The sequence below is a fragment of the Perna viridis genome, chromosome 10, assembly GCF_037379345.1.
Source record: "Perna viridis isolate PV_CMFRI_1.1 ecotype Kerala chromosome 10, ASM3737934v1, whole genome shotgun sequence".
Classification (NCBI taxonomy): domain Eukaryota; kingdom Metazoa; phylum Mollusca; class Bivalvia; order Mytilida; family Mytilidae; genus Perna; species Perna viridis.
In genome coordinates, this window is record NC_142454.1 from 30,103,792 (window position 1) to 30,123,140 (window position 19,349).

General features: G+C 32.4%; 1 protein-coding gene across 13 annotated transcripts; it reads left to right on the top strand.

The window, feature by feature from the left end:
* Positions 1–464: 464 nt before the first annotated feature.
* LOC148605317 (uncharacterized) lies at positions 465–15,947 on the top strand. Of its 13 annotated transcripts, XM_088548278.1 has the most exons (12): positions 465–653; positions 1,318–1,407; positions 2,515–2,580; positions 3,530–3,580; positions 6,198–6,251; positions 7,250–7,324; positions 7,751–7,804; positions 9,186–9,260; positions 9,906–10,104; positions 11,486–11,560; positions 12,772–12,855; positions 13,142–15,947. In XM_088548278.1, exons 2-12 carry the CDS (start codon positions 1,319–1,321, stop codon positions 13,397–13,399), a joined length of 1,080 nt encoding a protein of 359 aa, XP_088404404.1. In that variant the 5' UTR covers positions 465–653; position 1,318; the 3' UTR covers positions 13,400–15,947. The 13 variants fall into 13 exon arrangements, with proteins under 13 accessions (XP_088404404.1, XP_088404410.1, XP_088404415.1 ...); XM_088548284.1 differs by lacking the exon at positions 2,515–2,580; XM_088548277.1 differs by lacking the exon at positions 465–653 and having other exon boundaries at positions 734–1,407.
* Positions 15,948–19,349: the final 3,402 nt, after the last annotated feature.

Here is a 19,349-nt window from a genome sequence, read left to right on the forward strand (position 1 = left end):
TCAAGTGTGTTCTGTATAGGGGTGTGATATATGGTATGTGATATAGGTCTAGAGGTGTAATATAGAGTATGCGATATTGGTATAGGGATGTGACATAGATTATGCGATATATGTCTCGAGTTGTGATATAGAGTATGCGATATAGGTCTAGAGGCGTGATATAAGGTATATGCGATATACGATTAAAGAAATAGGGTTTAAACAAACATTAATAATGCATATACAAAAGAGGTACATTTTAATCTAAATATACGATAGAAAAGACAAAAAAAACGTAATTTGCTTTCCAGATATGTAATGTTGATAATCATATTTGTATACAAACTTTCCTCACACGTCTGTACAGTATTATTACATTTTCAACTTTCATTTTATGCACATATTTTATGGGTTTCAACACTTAACTTTTTATCGATTAATTTAACCACAATTGGTAAACAATTTATAGGAAATGAGTATAAATTTCCTGTGTCTATGTTATTCGATATCATAACCATATGAAACCATAAATACCAAATAGAGACACGAAATTTAGACTTTACTGTTGAAGAGAGACTTTAAAGTAATCTATTAAAGAAGAAGGATTTCTGTACGATTTCTAGACGGTTAAATTATAGAAAATCTGGTGATTTGGAAACGTAGAATGTTATAATGTAAGTATATATTGTTTAAATTTATACATTTAATTTGTTTACGAAAGGCAATTGTATTTCATTTATGAAATTGTTCCTATTTATAGTTGATACAATTAAACGCCTGACTTAATTTTTAAGCACCTGTACATTTATAGACTACTGTAGTTTATATCATGTATAACAGCTTTTCAATAGGATTTGTAAGTCTCGTCATGTGACTCCGTGGTTTCTCGAGAATAGGTCCTAATCTACCATTCAAATCCAATAAATTTGTCATTTGCACTGCATTGAGTTCAGTATATAAAAGCAAAATATATTCTCGTTTAAACACACCAATAAAAATGATAAATTTCTATTTCCACATGAAAAAGGTATTAGGTTTAACGAGAAAATATATAGCGTTTCGAGATCCCGGAAGTAAGTAATCAAATGCAGACCGGTCTTTGGATTCCAATACATTAACAATACTGTAGAACGAGACTTACACATCCTATTGTACATTATTGTTTCGATTTCCTTGTCGTCGTTCTCCTCTGCAAAACGGATATTACACAAGTATGAAACACTTGATACACTTTACTCGGAAAAAATGAGAAGTTTCCGTCCTTTGTTGATTCTTGAACTTTTAAAATCGTGTTGTCTCTATTCTTTGTTTCGTATTCTTCATGTTTAATTTGTTAAGAATGAACAAATGTGGAAAGTATCAAATAAATGGAGAAGATGAAGATGAAAAAACAACCACTTGTAGTCCTATATTCCTGCCAACCTCAAAGTAAGTGTTAAACTGCTATGGCATATAAGGGTTCGTAAAATGTCGGTTCAATAGCAATGAAAAGAAAAACCCAGAAGTAAGTTATGTTCTGTAAGAAAGTTAATGAGCTAGACCTAGAGTAAAGGACATAACTCTTGAAATAAGTGATATGTTTGTATCATATACAATTTCACCAAAGACTTTCAAGCTTTCCTTTGAAACAGAGTGAAATCAGTCCAAATTACTTTGATGCTTACATGAGATTGGTGTAAATTGATAAATTCAAACTTTCCAATGATTTGTAAGAGTTGTGTCCCTTATCGTAGGTCTACTTCTTAAACAAACAAATTGTGTATATTTCTCGCTCTTTATCCCAAAGTAGTTATGTGATATATCTTTTATCCGAAACTCTCTTTCCGTATTTCCGTATCTAAAGAAAAAAAACATTGAGATAAACTCCCCAATTTTCTTTCGTTTAAAATAATTAAATTTTGAAGTGTATTCCGTATCCAGTTACAATTTTGATATGAGACTATCATTTTTCTTTCTTTTTTTCTTTTTTTTTTTTTTTTTTTGAAAAACCACTACAAACTTTTGATTAAAGATTCTCTTTTTTCAACGCACTTTTGAAAATATTGAAGATTTTGGTACTTGTAGACACTCGGAAGTGAATATAACGCAAACATTCTTTAATCTTCAATCTTTAAAAAAAATAACGTCTTTTAAAGGAGTAATCAAGGGAACCAGGGCTCAAGCGATAATCAAAAGAATGTAATCCCTGTAATCCAGGGACAAAGACCAGACATGGAAATCAGACATACACAACAAAGAGCATAAAGTAACTAAAATTATACATACAAAGTAACAAAAGCAAATGAGCAACTCAGACACCACTAAAGACTGGGATCATAGACCAGGTGCACCGGTACGGTAAGCGTCTTCTGCTTTTCTAGAAACACCCGCCGGGATAGTCGATGGAGGAAAGGAAAACTATGACACGTTGAACAAATCAGTTTTCACGGCGCAGATGGATACACCGTAACGACTAAGAAAATACTTATTTATGTGTTAATGTATTTGTTTGTTATATCATTCGCCTGAACGTGTACTGTACTGTTTTAATTATAGAAAACCGCATGCTGAAATTGCCGAGACTGAGCAGTCTGAAAATGTTACCACAATATCATCAAAAAGGTTTGGCAAACATATCTATTTTCTAAAATGACGTGCCAGATGTACTATTGTTTCTAGGAAAGTTCATAAAAATACAGAAGTTTCAATGAGAATGGGAATTTCAAAACGGATAAATGTATCAGCAACAAAAAAAACCTGTTCGAAAACATATTAACATGGACCAACAAATAATATTTGAAATACAGAACAATAATATTCACACAAATACGGGCAGCAAACACAGCATAAGTGCAAAAATGCTACATAAAATGTATATATAATTGATTAAGGATGGAGACCTAGGGTAAGGGACATATCTTTTGAAATCAGCGATATATTTGTATCATATTCAATTTCACCAAAGCCTTTCAAGCTTTCCCTTGAAACAGAATTAATTCAGTCCAACTAACTTTGATGCTTACATGAGATGTTTGTAAAATAATAAATACAAACGTTCCAATGTTTTGTAAGAGTTGTGTCCCTTACCCTAGGTCTACCTTCTTAAATATCTTGAAATATACCGCAGCGTCAAAATAATACACTTCAGAGACATCAAAGTCAGGTACAGGAGTGTGAAAATAAGAAACAGAGACAATCGCCATACACAGTATAATAAATAGAATAAAATACAGTTACATAATAAAAACTGAATCTAAGGAAAGCAAGACAACATGTAAAAACTTGAAATATGATCTCCCACAAAAAAAAAACAATATCCAGGAAGTTTTCTTTTGACCAAATGAAACTACATTGTTTTGTATATATTTCTCTTCTTTCCTGTCACATATCAGCAAGTACATTCATTACTTTTGACTAAATGAAACTACATTATTTTGTATATATTTCTCTTCCTTCCTGTCACATATCAGCAAGTACATTCATTAAAAAAAAACAGTTTGAAACAGGTGTGCATTTTTTCAAACAATACAGTGGGTCGTTAGGTTATTATTTTGATATAATTCGTTTGCAGAGAAGACCAAAGTCGAGCTAAAAATGTTATAAGTGGACATCAGTATTGCAAGTAAAATATAATTAAGATTTTACTAATGACATTTGGCTAATTATTTCTCTCTTAACAATTGTAACATTACATGAACCTACATCCAAACCGTTGTGAAGGGTTTGGTGTGATTTCGCAAAATGTGCAATTAAAAAAAGACAAATTTGAAGTAAATGCATGTATATTATTAAGAAGAATATGACCAGTTTGATTTCTGAAATGAATTTAAGCGTTAACAAAACAACTGAATTACAAGGACAAATGACTACACAACAGAAATAGATAATACTTCCTGTAAACGTGTTTAGCATTTTACAGCATAAACAGTAATAAAGTAACATAAAACACAGCATTTCTGGGAAATAAATGAAGCATGGATTATCCATAGGATACATCAAATACATATATTTTACAGGGGATATTTATATATTGAATATTTGATTACTCTACCTCTGCACGTTTTAGACTAAACCATTCCTTTACATATGCTGTACAATGTTCTTCCTACTTCACCTTATACGTTAAAATTCACGTGTAAAGCCAGTAGCCATGCTTCAAATGTTCATTTCATGGGAAGCTTTTTTTTACATGTACTTAAAATACGCATTTTATTTATATTTACGTTAGTTACTTTAACTGTGCATTTAGTTTGTAAAGGGTACAAGTACTGTCTGCACTTTTTTTCTGTAGCTGCACTGTCCTTGAAACAAGAGAACCTACTTTGGAGATGAATTGGAGCTAAAATTTAGTTTTTTTTTTTCTAGTTTTTGAAGAAATGATAATGTATTCTGCAGTAATCAAAATCTGTGTATTGATTGCAAGAATAGATGAGTTCAATAGTTTAAGAAAGTGTAATAAGTCTACCTTAATGTGTAATCAGAAGGACATGTATAAATTTAACTAAAAAAATCATTACGGTGTTTTTTTGGTTTTTTTTTCATAACGTCTTTTTCCCACTGCCTGATTCTGACTGAGACTGACACTTAATATTTAGCCCTTTTTAGACCTAGATAGATTTATTTTGATATATCATCTTAAGAATGTAATGTTTGTTAACCCAGGAATTCTGTCTGTGTTATGGGATAATTGTGTTTTGAAGACCTGAACGCTGGAAAAGGCATTAGACTATTGAAGTCAAATAAAGATTATAAAAAATGAACAAAACAAACAGTTTACACCAAAGATTTTTTTCAGATCTAAGTGCTTTGATTCTAAGGTAGAATGTGTACTTATGTCTTGAACACCTCAAACAGGGGAGTCACTAAAACCCATAAAACAGTTTGACAAATAGACGAATGAATTGTAAATGCAAATTACTACTATTATTTCTATTCATCTTTTCAAATGCATTTGTTTCAAGTAGCACTCCAGCTAAGGATCATGCAAAATGTGATTCATGGGTAAAAAGCCTACATATTTTTATTTTTGATATTTTGTTTGAAATGTCATAGTAAACAGAAATTAACATGTGGTTGTTCATATAACCCGTGCTCTTAGAAGATAAAAATTGTATAGAATGCACTGTAGATTTCAAAATTAAGGGAGATAACTCTGTAATTGACGCTCAAATACAATAGAATCTACTGGATTTTCAATGTGGATTATCTTCTAAGAGCAGGCAGATTGGAATGAATAATTACATATTTCATAGTATAGACCCATAAAACAACTTAATTACAAAAATAAAAATATGTAGCCTTTTTTGGGGTGTATCACATTTTTCAGATTTTGCATGATTCTTACAGAGACAACTGTTAAGTGTTACAAACATTAAGGTTAATGCTGACAACTACACTCACTGTTATTTTACTTTTTATTTTGTTATTTTAGGCAAATGTGAAAATTTAATTAGAACTAGAGTAAGGAAATTAACTGAAGGCTCTAAGGAGCCTGAATAGCTCACCTGACTTAATAAGCCATATTCCACTTTTTGGAAATGCGGCCACGCTACTTCTTGGATAAAAATTTCTAAATTTCAGACCTAAGTAACAATCATATCATTTTTTATTGAATTCTATCCAGAAGTCTCATAGCATAAGATTTTCGAAGTAGTGACAGCAAAAACAGCTTAAAAATTGTTCACAAAGGACAACAACTAAAACATTGCTTATACTAACACATCTCAGCTGAACACCTTTGCCTTGGAACATTTTAACTACACCTAGCTGTTGTTTAGATAAATGGGAAACACAGCTCTCTGACCCTTATACTCTATTTATATTTACGAAGCGGCAGTGTTTTGCCGACGAATCAAAACTGCCCACTTCAGTTCTAAGTACAATACCCAAAGGAACATTGTCTAGAGAAATTAAATATAGAAACTCCTTGTTTTTGATGTATACACGGAAGAATACGGCAAATAATTTCTTTTAAATCTTCTACCAAGTTTGATTTTATTTTTATATTCCGTGCTAGCTATGTAAAAGAATAATCAAGGGAACCAAGATTCTAGAGGAAATCAAAAACATGTAATCCAGGGACAAAGAACACACATAACAAAGAACATAAAATAACCAAAATAATAGGAACAAAGCAACAAAAGTAAATAGAAACTCGGGCTCAACTAATGCATGGACAGAATGCTTCGGTAGGGTAAGCGTTCTCTGATTTTCTAGAAACTAATCATATGTATTTGTAGTGGTGCCTGTCCTGACAAAGATGACAAAACGAAAGCTGTCTTTGACCTAAAAAGGTATTAAAGGAAGCATGTAAACATGTGTTTGTATCTGAATTAATGCAGAATGTCTTTGGTAGAAAAACTGTAAAATGTCTAGAAAAAGAGTAAATCTCTGAATGCATATTAAACTTCCATCTTCAATTCCGAGTATTTCATCAACTGCATTTATACACATTTTAGCCGATTGAAATATATGTCTAAGTAAGTATCAGACTTTGTAAGAATTTAAGCATTGATAGCACAACTCATCAGTCTACATATATATCTGCACTCTTTTTGGCACTATATGATCAATAAATGATCAGCATAACTTTGTGAATTATAGTTGTGTTATCTAATTCACATATTACTTTACCAAAGTCTGTTAAGAGTGTGTCCATGCAAAAACCACGCAGTTTGTTACACATGACAAATATAGTTTTCAAACAAATTTAATCTATTTCATTCATAATTGCATCATTTCGCAAAGTTGAATATTGGTTTTTGATTAACGGAAACGATTAAAGAATATAATTGCATAAAAAGTATTGAAATTCATTGAGATAACTCTTTATTTTGGTGCAAAATTTGGTTGCTTTGCAAGGGAACTTAAACATCGTTTTCTTAGCCCACCAATGTTGCATCAAAACTTCTTTACTATTCCAAATACAAATGACATAAACATTACATTGGAACAAAGAATTCAGTGGGATAAAAATTACCATGTGCCAACCATATCATAGGATCTGCCTGTTTTTTTTTTTTTTTTTTTTTTTTGTTTTCTTTTCATGGAGAGCATTTTAATACCTTTGCAGTGATATTCGTTCTTCTGACAGTAAATGAATACCGCTATATAAATCTAACTACTTGAATATTTATTCTACAGTAAATTTTCTTGTACTAGTAATTGTCATGATATGAGCCGGTTTTTTTTACCCACATTCACAAAAGCGTGGTTCCTTTGATAACTGTTAACTAACAAAGACTAGAAGTTGGACACAATCCATTAATTGGTCTCATATCTTATTTAACAGGTTACAAGTAGAACTGAAAGAGTATAAAGAAAAGGTTAAAGGTCATGATGACAAAAAGCAAACTTTATTATCGAGGTGCGGTATTTAATGAAGATCTTGGTAGTGATATGATTGGTCATATAACATTCTAAACACCTGCTCATAAACATTTGGTAAAATTAGTCCTTTAGTTGTTAAAAAAATATGGAACAAACCCAAGTTATATTCTGATTTGACCTGTAGCCTGGGTAATCGAAGCTTATAACAAACCAGGAAACAGGCAATGAATTTAACTAAAAATGCGAATGTAATATTTAGGTTTGTGGTAGTTGCTGTCAATTTCGGTTTGATTATGATGTCGAATGGTTACTAAAAATATTTGTAAACATTGCCGTATTTAGTTGTCGACATTCACCTTAATTGTTTGTCTTTATTTCCGCATTCAATGGTTCTCTGGTTGCTAAATAACTTTAAAGAAAATAAGTATCGTGTCAACAATTAATTTATTGTGTGTATTTGTAGCGGTACTCATCCTACCAAAGATGATACAACTGACACTGCCTTTAATTTGAAAAGGTATCACAAGCTGTTTGTATTTTAGACAGATAAAGATTGGAAGAAATAAGCAAAGTTTGAACAAGTTGTACATCTGAATTCCATCTGATACATGTATAACGTTTTGTCCAAGTAATTTTTCGAATACATTCATATGCACCCGGTCCCTGCTCCCAATTTTTGGTGGAGTCCGAGTTGCTCATTTACTTTTGTTACTTTGTATTATTTTGGTTATTTTATGTTTTTGTTGTGTTGGTCTGTTTTCCATGTCTGGTCTTTGTCCCTGGATTACATTCTTTTGATGTCCGCTAGAATCTTCGTTCCATTGATTACTCTTTCTAACAGAATAAAGTACAAGATTTCATAAGGTCTCTTAAATAGTCATATCATAACTCATTTGTCTGAATATACATTTGCATTCATTTAGAACTGTTTGATCTCTACAGCATAGTCATATCAAATTTTGGAAAAAGCGTTAAGAAAAAAGTCTTTCATGAGGGTCATTTCGGGTCCAGATGAACAAAACAAATAAAGATAGGTAACATATTTTTAATTTGATATTTTTCAGTGTAAAGAACCTGCTACACAACCATGTACATATTTGGGTCATATCTTTTTTGTTTTTTGTCTTGGCAAAATGGGTCAAGAACAAAGCCTATTTTCACATATTTCAAATGCCAAAATCTACGAATTTTGATTGTTTGTTAATCAGATTGAAATCAATCAGATTGTTTTGTATTGCATTGTAAATTGTTTCACTACAACATAGTTCATTTATATGTAGTTTGACAAATTTCTACCATTAAGTATAAAAAAAAGTATATTCAAGTTGTGCCATTTTTGTTGTTGCTTAGGAGTGACAATATTTTTCTTATTGTTTTTTTTTTTTTTTTTTTTTCATACTCAACTTACTGATGGTCAGTTTGGTTCAGATATTTATTTCAAATATCTGAATCAATAAACCATCCACTGTATAATCATTAGGAGGACTGCTACTTAAAAATACTTTTACAACAGCTCTAGAAAGTCTAACTTTTGTAACTAACTGTCAAAATCGGGCCTTTCTTTGTTAACTTACGGGGACTCAAAATATCGTTGAATGGGGCTAGTATCTAGGAAATAACGAATGTTGAATCAATGTTATTAAACTTTCATTGAGATTTGGGATAGTAAAATTAGTCTCCTGACTGCAGTTACCAATTATGGTCATTTAACACTTTTACAGTTTGGTAAAAAAAAATGCCGTACAGGATAATTATGTTCTTTAATGAGGTAGACCTAGGGTAAGGGACATAACTCATGAAATCAGTGATATGTTTGCATCATATTAAAAACGTTCCAATGATTTTTAAGAGTTGTGTCCCATAGCCTAGGTCTACCTCCTTAATGTTTTATCTTACAGTTTACAGGTAGAACTGGAAGAATATAAAGGAAAGGTTAAAGGTCTTGAAGACGAAAAGCAAACTTTATTATCGAGGTACGTCTTCGTAGCAGCTTTTATTTTCCATGTACGTTTTAGACGCAAATTTTATTTTGATGTAAGATTTATATCAAACATATGATATTTTTACGATGTTTGGATTTAAAAACTTAATTACTGCGCTACTGTTTTAAAGAGTTTAGTGGCGAGCTACGATTTTAACAACTTCATTTCCGAGTTACGGTCCTGTAGACTTTTACACGAGCTCCGGTTCCTTTAGGTTTTATTACAGAGATATGCTTTTATAGACTTTATATCTAAGCAACTGTTTTATGAACTTTATCGCCGAGCCACGATTCTATATATTCTATGAACGAGCTTCGGTTTATTGTAAACCTTATTATCGATGTACGTTTCATTCAAATCCAGACTGTATAAACTTCAAAGTAGGAAAGAGTAACTAGTAGTTAACCTATGTAGGTAAACGATATCTGCAAAAAAAATCCGTCTGCCAGTTATGGCAGGATTTTTCAAAATGACCTATTGGTAAGTACGTCAATTTCTTGTCAAAATTAGAGTAATTTTCCTAAAAAGACAAATTAGGGATATAAATGATTCGTTGTTTAATTTAATGTGGGTTTTTTGTGACTCAAAGCATATAATTTACACATTTGTCTGATAAAATGTGCAATATCTCTATAGGTTGAGTGAATCAATGGGCAGACAGCTTGAAGAAGGTAACCCCCAAATAACCAATCTAAATGACCCAAACAGGCCACAGAAAATTGGTGAAATGTTTGTGAGTGTATATGACAACGAGTGGAGTGATGCATTTAGTTTTTTAGATAATTCTGGGCTCGGCTTAAGGGATATAACTGATATACTTCTTGGCATACTTAAGGTTAGTGTAAATTTGACAAATACAATTAATTTTAAAAATTTTAAAATGTGTATTTGATATTATGGATAGATTGCGTATCTACATTATTTCAATATCGGTAGATGATCACATGTACCTTTGAAGGTATTGTATTGGTTAAATAAACATTATCTGTACAAATATATTAATGTAAGGTTATGACTGGTTCATTTGATAAAGATAACAAAAGAATTTTCTAACCTATCATCATAAATCGGGAAGGAAATACTTTGCAAAATCAAGTATAAAACATAGAACAAAGTATCATATTTCATGCGGAAAACCGAATACTAGTAAATGCTTAACTATCAAATAAAAGGAGTAATTATCTTATAAATGTGTATATTTTAATTTATCATTATTATCAGAGTCTAATTCCATAAAAACTGAAATACGTAGAGCGCTATATATATATATATATATATATATATATATATAGCCTAGCTGGCCGAGTGGTCTAGGGCGCTGGACTTAGTGCAGGCGGTGTTGCCATAGATGTCAGAGCGGTACGAGTTCGAGTCCCGCGGAGGGAACGACCTAAAATTTGCATCGCAAATTTGACATTGACAGTTCTAACATCGTTTGGAATTTCTCAGACCCTTCAATAAGTTTACGTTATCTTCCCTGTATCAATTTGATCCGATGGAGCAGTGTAGCGAATAGAGTCGTCACATAGACGTTGTATATATATATATATATATATATATATATGTGCTGTATAACTTAGTATAGAAATAACAGGAAAAATCTGTATTGCCAATAATACTGTACATTGGTTTATTTCGTATTAACGTTTGTATCAGAAATCCAAAGGAACCAGCGCTGTTTTAAATAAAAATCGTAAAATGTAGAATCAGTCGTAAGTTATGACGTCACAATACATTAATCTTTTATGACGTTGTAACATACGACCATTTTTACACTTACGATTCTTTGTGATAAGGACTGCAGGATTCGAACGGTAAACAAAAGAATATAATCTGAGGATAACAACTAGAAAGGAAAAAGGCACACACAACACAGAGCATGAAACAACCAAAAATGACATGAACAAAAAATAAAAGTATGATAGCATCCCTGACTCCAATAAAATCTGGGAGCTGGATCAAGTGCTCCGTTTGGGTAGGCGTCATCTGCTTATTTAGAAACAAGTTGGTAATAAAATGTTGCGTCTAATGTAGACGAAAAAGCAAAGGACAACTATGACATGGTGAAAAGGTCGGTTCACATGGTGTAAAATTAACGGTAAACTATTTTTCATGATTGTTTAACTGCTGGAATGTACAAGAGTTTGAATACGTAACTAACCCACTTCAGTGTAGCACAGGGTGTAGCTACGGATGCTAATTTATTTTTATTTCAGCTTACGTACGAGGGTTGTAAAATCCATATTCATAAAGTTTTTAGTCTCTTTAAAGAAAGGTTCCCATGTGACGGCGTAAGTTTTTGAACTGAATTTTGGTACATTTTTTTTAGAATTATGATCATTTTATTTTTTACCTAAATTTGTTAAGCTTTCTATTTATGCACAAATTAAGTTCTTACATCTGAAAGCATGGATACTAATTATTGATATGAATGAAGGTTATAAACAAAATTACCAAACTAATAACCAGTAGTCAAAAGAAATTGTCACAAAGAAAGTCAGAATAACAAAGTCAACATCGGGGTAAAAAGCGAAAAGCAATGGTCCTGACTTGGTTCAGGCATTTCAAAATGAAAGTAGGCTTCAACCAGTTTTTATAGCGCTATACATTCTGCTTTCATTACACTTCATTATAAATTCAAATTCAAAGGTTTGTTGTATACCTACCATATATATTATTAAATATACAATCAATAAAATGTTTTAATAATATAAAACATTCAAAATAGAAAGTATGAGACATCATTATGAGAAAGGCTAAGATACACAATGTACCATCATAAAAATATTTACATTTACAATTATGACTACCTAAATTTATACGTAACCTATACCTTAAAGTATATTTTGGTAAATGCTTTTGTACTATCAGTTGTATAGATGCACTAGGGTATTAAGTAGCACTCCAGCTAAGAATCATGCAAAATCTGATCCATGGGTAAAAAGCCTACATATTTTTATTTTTCATATTTTGTTTGAATTGCCATAGTAAACATGCAGAAATTAACAATGAGTTTTCACATATAATCTGTGTTCTTAAGAGATAAAAATTATATAGAATGTACAGTAGATTTCAAAATTTAGGGAGATAACTCTTTAAGTGACAATCAAATATAATAGAATCTATTTGAATTTCAAAATTGATTAATTCAAAAGAGCAGGAAGATTTGAATGAATAATTACAAATTTCATATTATAGACCCATAAAACAACTTATAACAAAAATAAAAATATGTAGCCTTTTTGGCGGTGTATCACATTTTCCAGATTTTGCATGATTCTTATAAAGACAGATACTTAAGTATTGGCGGATTCAAAATGGGTTTGGCGTTGAACCCCATTTTTATTAAAACAGTTTTTTAATCTTGTCGATTTCCAGGGCAATAGCCTAGCTGTGTCCATAAACGTGCAAAAATGCATAGCATATCTTCTCGCTTATAAGATATCTTATCTAGGGTTCTACCTTGCTGATCCAAGATACTGTACCTTTTTTTCCATTTCAGGGTTCATTGGATAACCAATTATTGAAATTTGTCTCTTCTATACCCCAGACGATGATTTCATACCTTGGGAATGAAATGGAAAAGGTACACACACAGATAATGTTTTACTTTTTTTTAATTATTTATTTTTTTTATTTTTTACCACAAATTATGACTTATTGAAATTCAAGATCATAGCTATATAGATTTTTTAAACCGCCCTGGTGGTAAAGTGTAACCTGCTTGCCTCAAGTATATTTTGTTTTCTTTAATCCTTAACATTTTTTGTTTGTTTGTTTTCTATATCATGCATTTTTGGTTTGTCTTGTTGATTTTCAGCGTAATTGTTGAATCTTTTGTAGACTTAAAACTATTATATCTTCTTTTGTAGGATGTGACATCAAAATATAATGAACAAATTACAGATAAGTGTGGTGCCTATATTGGCCAGTGTGTTCAACTGTGCTTTTTCATGCTTACAAAATCTCCGCCTATGTTTCTTTATTTTGAATGCACTGAACATGTTGACAAGCAAACGTTTAAAGTTTTCACAAAAAATGGTGATAAATTTGATTATCTTGTTTGGCCAGTATTGTTCCTGTATAAAGGCGGTCCAATTATTGAGAAGGGTATCGTCCAATGTAAATAAACAAACCAACAATTTACCCACAAATATTTTAATTTGATGAGAATCTTGTCATTTGATTGGTTTGTTGACAAAAATCAACATTGTTTCAATTGTATACACTAACTTGCTATTTAGGCCACGCCCACCTTTTACGGAACTACTTTTTGTTTGTCAACATCCGAAACAACGTTTTTAGTCACATTGTAACGTTGAAACGTTTTTGTGACAATAAATTATTAACTAACTTTATGTCCGCCGGGTTTATGTCAAATTCCTGCTTTAATAACTGTGCCTTCAACTTTGGAAAATAACTGAACATTTCCCAGTGATGAAATGACAGCGTCTTACTACACGGCGGGAAAATTAAAGTTGTTGTTTACTCAGTGTTAATAAAAGTGGTGGATATATCATTTTTTTTTTATTTTATTTTTAATTAAAATATAATGACTGTATTTAATTTCTGATTAGTTTATACGCTATAACCTAATTTGGGTCCGTTTACGCTGAAACATAATTCGCTTCGCGGATTATTCATCGTAAACGGACCCAAATTAGTTTATAACGTATAAATTTAGGTTACAGACCACCAATTCAACCAATGAGCGTTTGGAACGTACGCAAAAATAGTCCTACGCAGAAATTACCCCTGGTCCTCATAGTGCTGTAAAAATAGTTCTCATCTTATTCAAAAAATTTAAGCAGTTTCTGAAAGGAAAAACATTTCTGTACATTTTATAGGTGCATTTTGCTACTTGTGATGTGAAGCCTAATCTCCATAATGATTTTTAAATATACCCCTATCTTGTGAAAACACTGGGATTTCCCATGCTATTTATAGACCCTTCACTTCCGGTGACCAGTACTGCACTGCAAGTCTGCTAACCCCACATGCCATTCTGAGGATTGTGAGCTGATATATAGTCCTCTGCAGGTTAAAGTTAAGGTAAAGTCCAGAGAAGCCATTGAATATTGTGAAATTAGCATAGAAGCCTATGGGAAGTGGAATTAGTGGTTTTTAGCCTTAAGCTGAAGCCATGGCAAAATGAAAAGTTTCTTGAAATAGCTTTAAACTACTTGAAGATCTTGTTAACTTTGCCATGAGAGGAATACACTACAAAAATCCTTCAAAATATGCATTTTTTTAAGTTATAGGTCCAAATTATGGAAAATTGGTCTTTTTGGCTGATTTTTATGTCCTATCTTGTAAAAAGTGTAGAAAATTTAGTAAAAATATCAAATATTAAACTTTGAGGGCTATATTTACCTAAATATGGTGGTAATAAGCACTTGAAATCAAGTTTTGTGTAGATTTGAGCAAAAATTAGGTTAGAAATGAGGAAAAACTCACTTTCATTACTGTGGTTAAGGCCATATAAGCATTCCCCTATGGCAACATGGAAAATCCATTATTGAGCACTTTTTTTGCTTTAGGTGCCCTTTACTGGTCATGTTTTAATGTGAAAACACTGTATTTACAAATTTAAAGCCAAATATATCACCTTTTGTGAAAATTTAAAGATTTAGGATTTTTGACATGTGATCAAGAAAAAGGGGGAGGCATGTCAGAAATATTTTTTTAAAAATAGACCAATTTCTCAGAAAATGATTACTTTTAAAACTATTTCTTCATTAATATTGTTAAAAAGCAAGTTGTGATTGATATTTTTTATTTGAAAAGTCAGAAAAAGTTCTTTGCAAATATTTAATGCATTTAAGTATGGTAGAATATTGTCACTTTTTTGCTCGCACAACTTGGTTACCCTATATTTAAAAATCAAATATTTAAAAAAGTGCTTGTCACATTTCACTGAAACTTTGCAAATGCATTCAGTATGTGTGTAGGAAGATACCTGTATAGTTATTTATTTTTTCTAAGACAAAAAGTGACTCTTTAGGTTACAGACCACCAATTCAACCAATGAGCGTTTGGAACGTACGCAAAAATAGTCCTACGCAGAAATTACCCCTGGTCCTCATAGTGCTGTGAAAATAGTTCTCATCTTATTCAAAAAATTTAAGCAGTTTCTGAAAGGAAAAACATTTCTGTACATTTTATAGGTGCATTTTGCTACTTGTGATGTGAAGCCTAATCTCCATAATGATATTTAAATATACCCCTATCTTGTGAAAACACTGGGATTTCCCATGCTATTTATAGACCCTTCACTTCCGGTGACCAGTACTGCACTGCAAGTCTGCTAACCCCACATGCCATTCTGAGGATTGTGAGCTGACACATGTAGAATCATGCTGATATATAGTCCTCTGCAGGTTAAAGTTAAGGTAAAGTCCAGAGAAGCCATTGAATATTGTGAAATTAGCATAGAAGCCTATGGAAGTGGAATTAGTGGTTTTTAGCCTAAACTAATCAGAAATTGAATACATTCATTAAATACACTGTTACTGCGAGGACTGATCACAAAGAACAGATCTGAATGAACAAAGTTTAAGCTCCTTCAATTTTTGTTAACTACGCTGTTTATTATCATTATTGTTTTGTTTTTCAATGAAAATGTGATTTTGTTATTTATTTATCATTATTTTATTTTTATATGTTTGTGACATATTAGTTTACTGCGTTTTTATTATTAAGTCACCGACCGCGAGGAGTCGGTGACTTATTGTTTTTCTCGTTCCTATCATCATTATTATTGTCGCCGTCATCGCCTATCTTCCTAACAATAATTTCTCAGAAACCACAAAACGGATTCTTACGAAATTTTTCAAACATACCTGGTACCATCTAAAGTTGTACCTAAGGTTTTCAAAACTTCGATTTAGATGCAATTTGCTTCGTAAGATGAAAATGGAGTATTGAATCTAAAGTTTTGTGTTTCGAGGCCATCTGTGCACGGAAGGTGAGTTGCCCCCACGTTTCGCGAAACATAAACGTCAATTTCAATTTGAATTAATGTAAATAGTATTATTGAAATTGTTATCATTTGTATCTATTTTCTTTCTTTTAGGGGGGTCTCCTTCTTAGTAGTTTTGTGTTATAAAATATGTTATTGGTGTTTTATGGTCATCAAATTTGTCTAAAATCTCATTTAAACGATTGAGTACAAATTTACATTGCAAAGGCAAAATGTTGCTTTCAATTCGTAACAATGCCGTGAATCTATAGTGCAATCCGCTCCTTCACTTCTAATTGTCTCGTAGTACGTGTTATTTTGTTCTTTTTTCGTTATGTGTGTTTATATTCCTTGTATAATTATTATCCTTGAATTATATATTTATGTCATTTCCGTTACCGTTCAAATCATGGTTCCTTTGATTTCTCTCTGACATTCTCCATGCCAATTTCAGGTATTTCAGTACACCTTTGCTCCTAAAAATACTTTGTGTTATCATTGAATTTTTCATATGCGTTCTTAGACTACCCTCCATTTGCGTAAGCTATTGAATTATACCCAGACAAGTAACCAATTGTATTACAGAAAAGTTTTGATGTGCAAGTTATGACATGGGATACGATGAAGCGAAGGCCGACTGAAAGGCTTTAATTAGTCCTGTATTGGAAGGATGTGATTATGATAAACAAAACTCATAATCACAAACATACTACGAAACAAAACGAAAAATAAGATGACGGTCATACTAGTACAAATATAATCCCTGATTTGTGTCAGTTTTATTAGAAACATACATACAATGTTTATTCTGAAAATGAACTGCATGTCAGAAGCGGATCCAAACACTTCGAATAGGAGGGATTCCTCATGCAGAAAAAACGAGTGCTAGGACATTATATTTACTTTTTGGTCAATATTACACATGAAAATAACAAATAAAAAGAGGGTGCCAACCCTCTGCACCGTGCACTCCCACTGCATGTACAATGACAGTCTGTCATTATATATGTTGTTACTGATCATTTTCTTATTCTTGTGGGACCCTATATAGGTCAGATAATAATCAGGGCCGTAACTACCATTGAGGCAACGGAGACAACTGTCTCCCCTATAATTTCGGCAACATATTTACAATTGCGCATTTGAAAGATCGATTCCAAGAGAAACTGAAATCCGTTTTCTATGGCAATTATCTGGTACCATCGTTGGTAAAAAAAAACTTGATCGCTGAAGTTGTTGATATTATGAAAACATAGTACATGAACACACAGTGGCTTGCTCCCACTATCAAATATGCAGTCTCACTAGTATAACTATAGCCCTAACCTATAGCTATGGGGTTGCATATTTGATAGTCGGAACAAGCCCTACGGTGTACATTAATGATTTATCAACCAGAAATGACTTACCTAAAGAAGTAGACAGATAGGTAGCAAAATGCAACAGGTCAAGTTGAAGTGTAGTAGAGACTTCAAAATTTGTTTGATAGCTTGACAAAAAGATGGATAAAATAAAATATATACTCAAAAGAATTATTTTAGATGCAAACCAAGTGCCAGTTTATTTTAATGTTCGGAAGGACATATAGGCATTACCTCGGGGTTTGGAGATGAGCGGAAAAATGAATCATACTAATACTTCGTCCTTCTATATTTTATGTGGAGTATCCTAGGTGTATACTGGTTGATTTGAGTGGTTCCATTCTAGCCATATATATGATACATGTATGCATGGTCCAAGCTACAGCCCAAAATATCAGTGCAAAAATGTATGGAACCCTATAATCAATAATAAAAGGGCTGTAGTCATATGGGTGGTAGTAAGAAAATCTACATTGCATTCGGAGCAGAATATAACAAATAAACGTACTGTATAGTGTGTACATCTATGTTATTTTTCAAATCAATCAGGTTATTCAAATTGCAAGTATTTTGTACAGGAAAATCTGACCATTAGTGCAGAAATTTAGAATAGAGAAAGAAAATGTGGAATAATGTCAAAGATACATACAAAAAACAAATAATTTCTATTTTAACATATATTTACATTAATTCAGGAATTTATATTCCCAAACTCCTGGAATAGGTCCAATTTTATGCCATTATATAAAACAAATTTCGGCGAGGGCCTGTGCCCCCCCCCCCCCAACCCCCTTTCTAGGGGCTTCAATCGCCGGTCTCTAGTCCCTGCATCCTCTAACTTAAGCTCTTACTTGCGACCATGATAATATTATAATTTCCATCAATTTCGTCCAACTGCATGTACACTTATTTTCAATGACCATATATGTACGTAAACGTACGTATTTGTAAACCGTCTAAATACTAGACAAGAGACAATTTTACGCACGCGGTGATGGATTTTTAGAAACGATGTCGAACATAACAAAAATCAAATAAACGTTTATGTATTTCTACATCACAAAGGGTAATCAAGGAAACCAAAGTTATAGCGGTAATCAAAAGAATGTAATCCAGGGACAAAGACCAGACATGGAAAACAAACACACACAACAAAGAACATAAAGTAACCAAAATCATACATACAAAGTAACAAAAGCAAATGAGCAACTCGGACTCCACTAAAAACTGGGAGCATGGACCAAGTGCACCGGTAGAGTAAGCGTCCTCTGCTCTGCAACACCCGCCGAGTTGCTCATAAAAAGTCAAGTCCGGGGTAGACAAACGAGGAAAGGAAAACTATGCATAACCCGTTGAATAAATCATTTTTCATGGTGGAGATGGATACACCATAACGATCCACGAGTTTATGATGACGACCATAAAACTTCTGTAGTGATGTCTTCAATCTTGTAGCTACATAACCCTGTTCCAGAAGCCTATTTGTTAGAGTTCTAGCGCGATACAAAAAAAAGTATGCATAGTTTCGGCAAGCTCTGGCATAACGTATGAGTTGTGATATGAACACTCCATACGCAGGTGCTGAAGGGATGTTGCCACAGATGAAAGTAAAGTTGACAATTCTGAATGAAAAGCCATCACGTTTGTCGTAAAGTTTGATCAATAGTTTTCCTTTACCATCGATTTCTAAGTGTAGTTCAAGATATGAGGCTGACTTCACAGCGTCTGTAGTATCCTTCATCTCAAGTTCTTTGGGGT

What these genes read in the sequence shown, in the direction of transcription:
- LOC148605317 (XM_088548277.1), top strand. Translation starts at nt 1,301, where the DNA reads ATGTTTAATTTGTTAAGAATGAACAAATGTGGAAAGTATCAAATAAAT. An exon ending in AAAGGTTCCCATGTGACGGC is followed by an intron (nt 11,561 to 12,771) that starts GTAAGTTTTTGA and finishes TTTCCATTTCAG; the next exon opens with GGTTCATTGGATAACCAATT. An exon ending in TTGGGAATGAAATGGAAAAG is followed by an intron (nt 12,856 to 13,141) that starts GTACACACACAG and finishes CTTCTTTTGTAG; the next exon opens with GATGTGACATCAAAATATAA.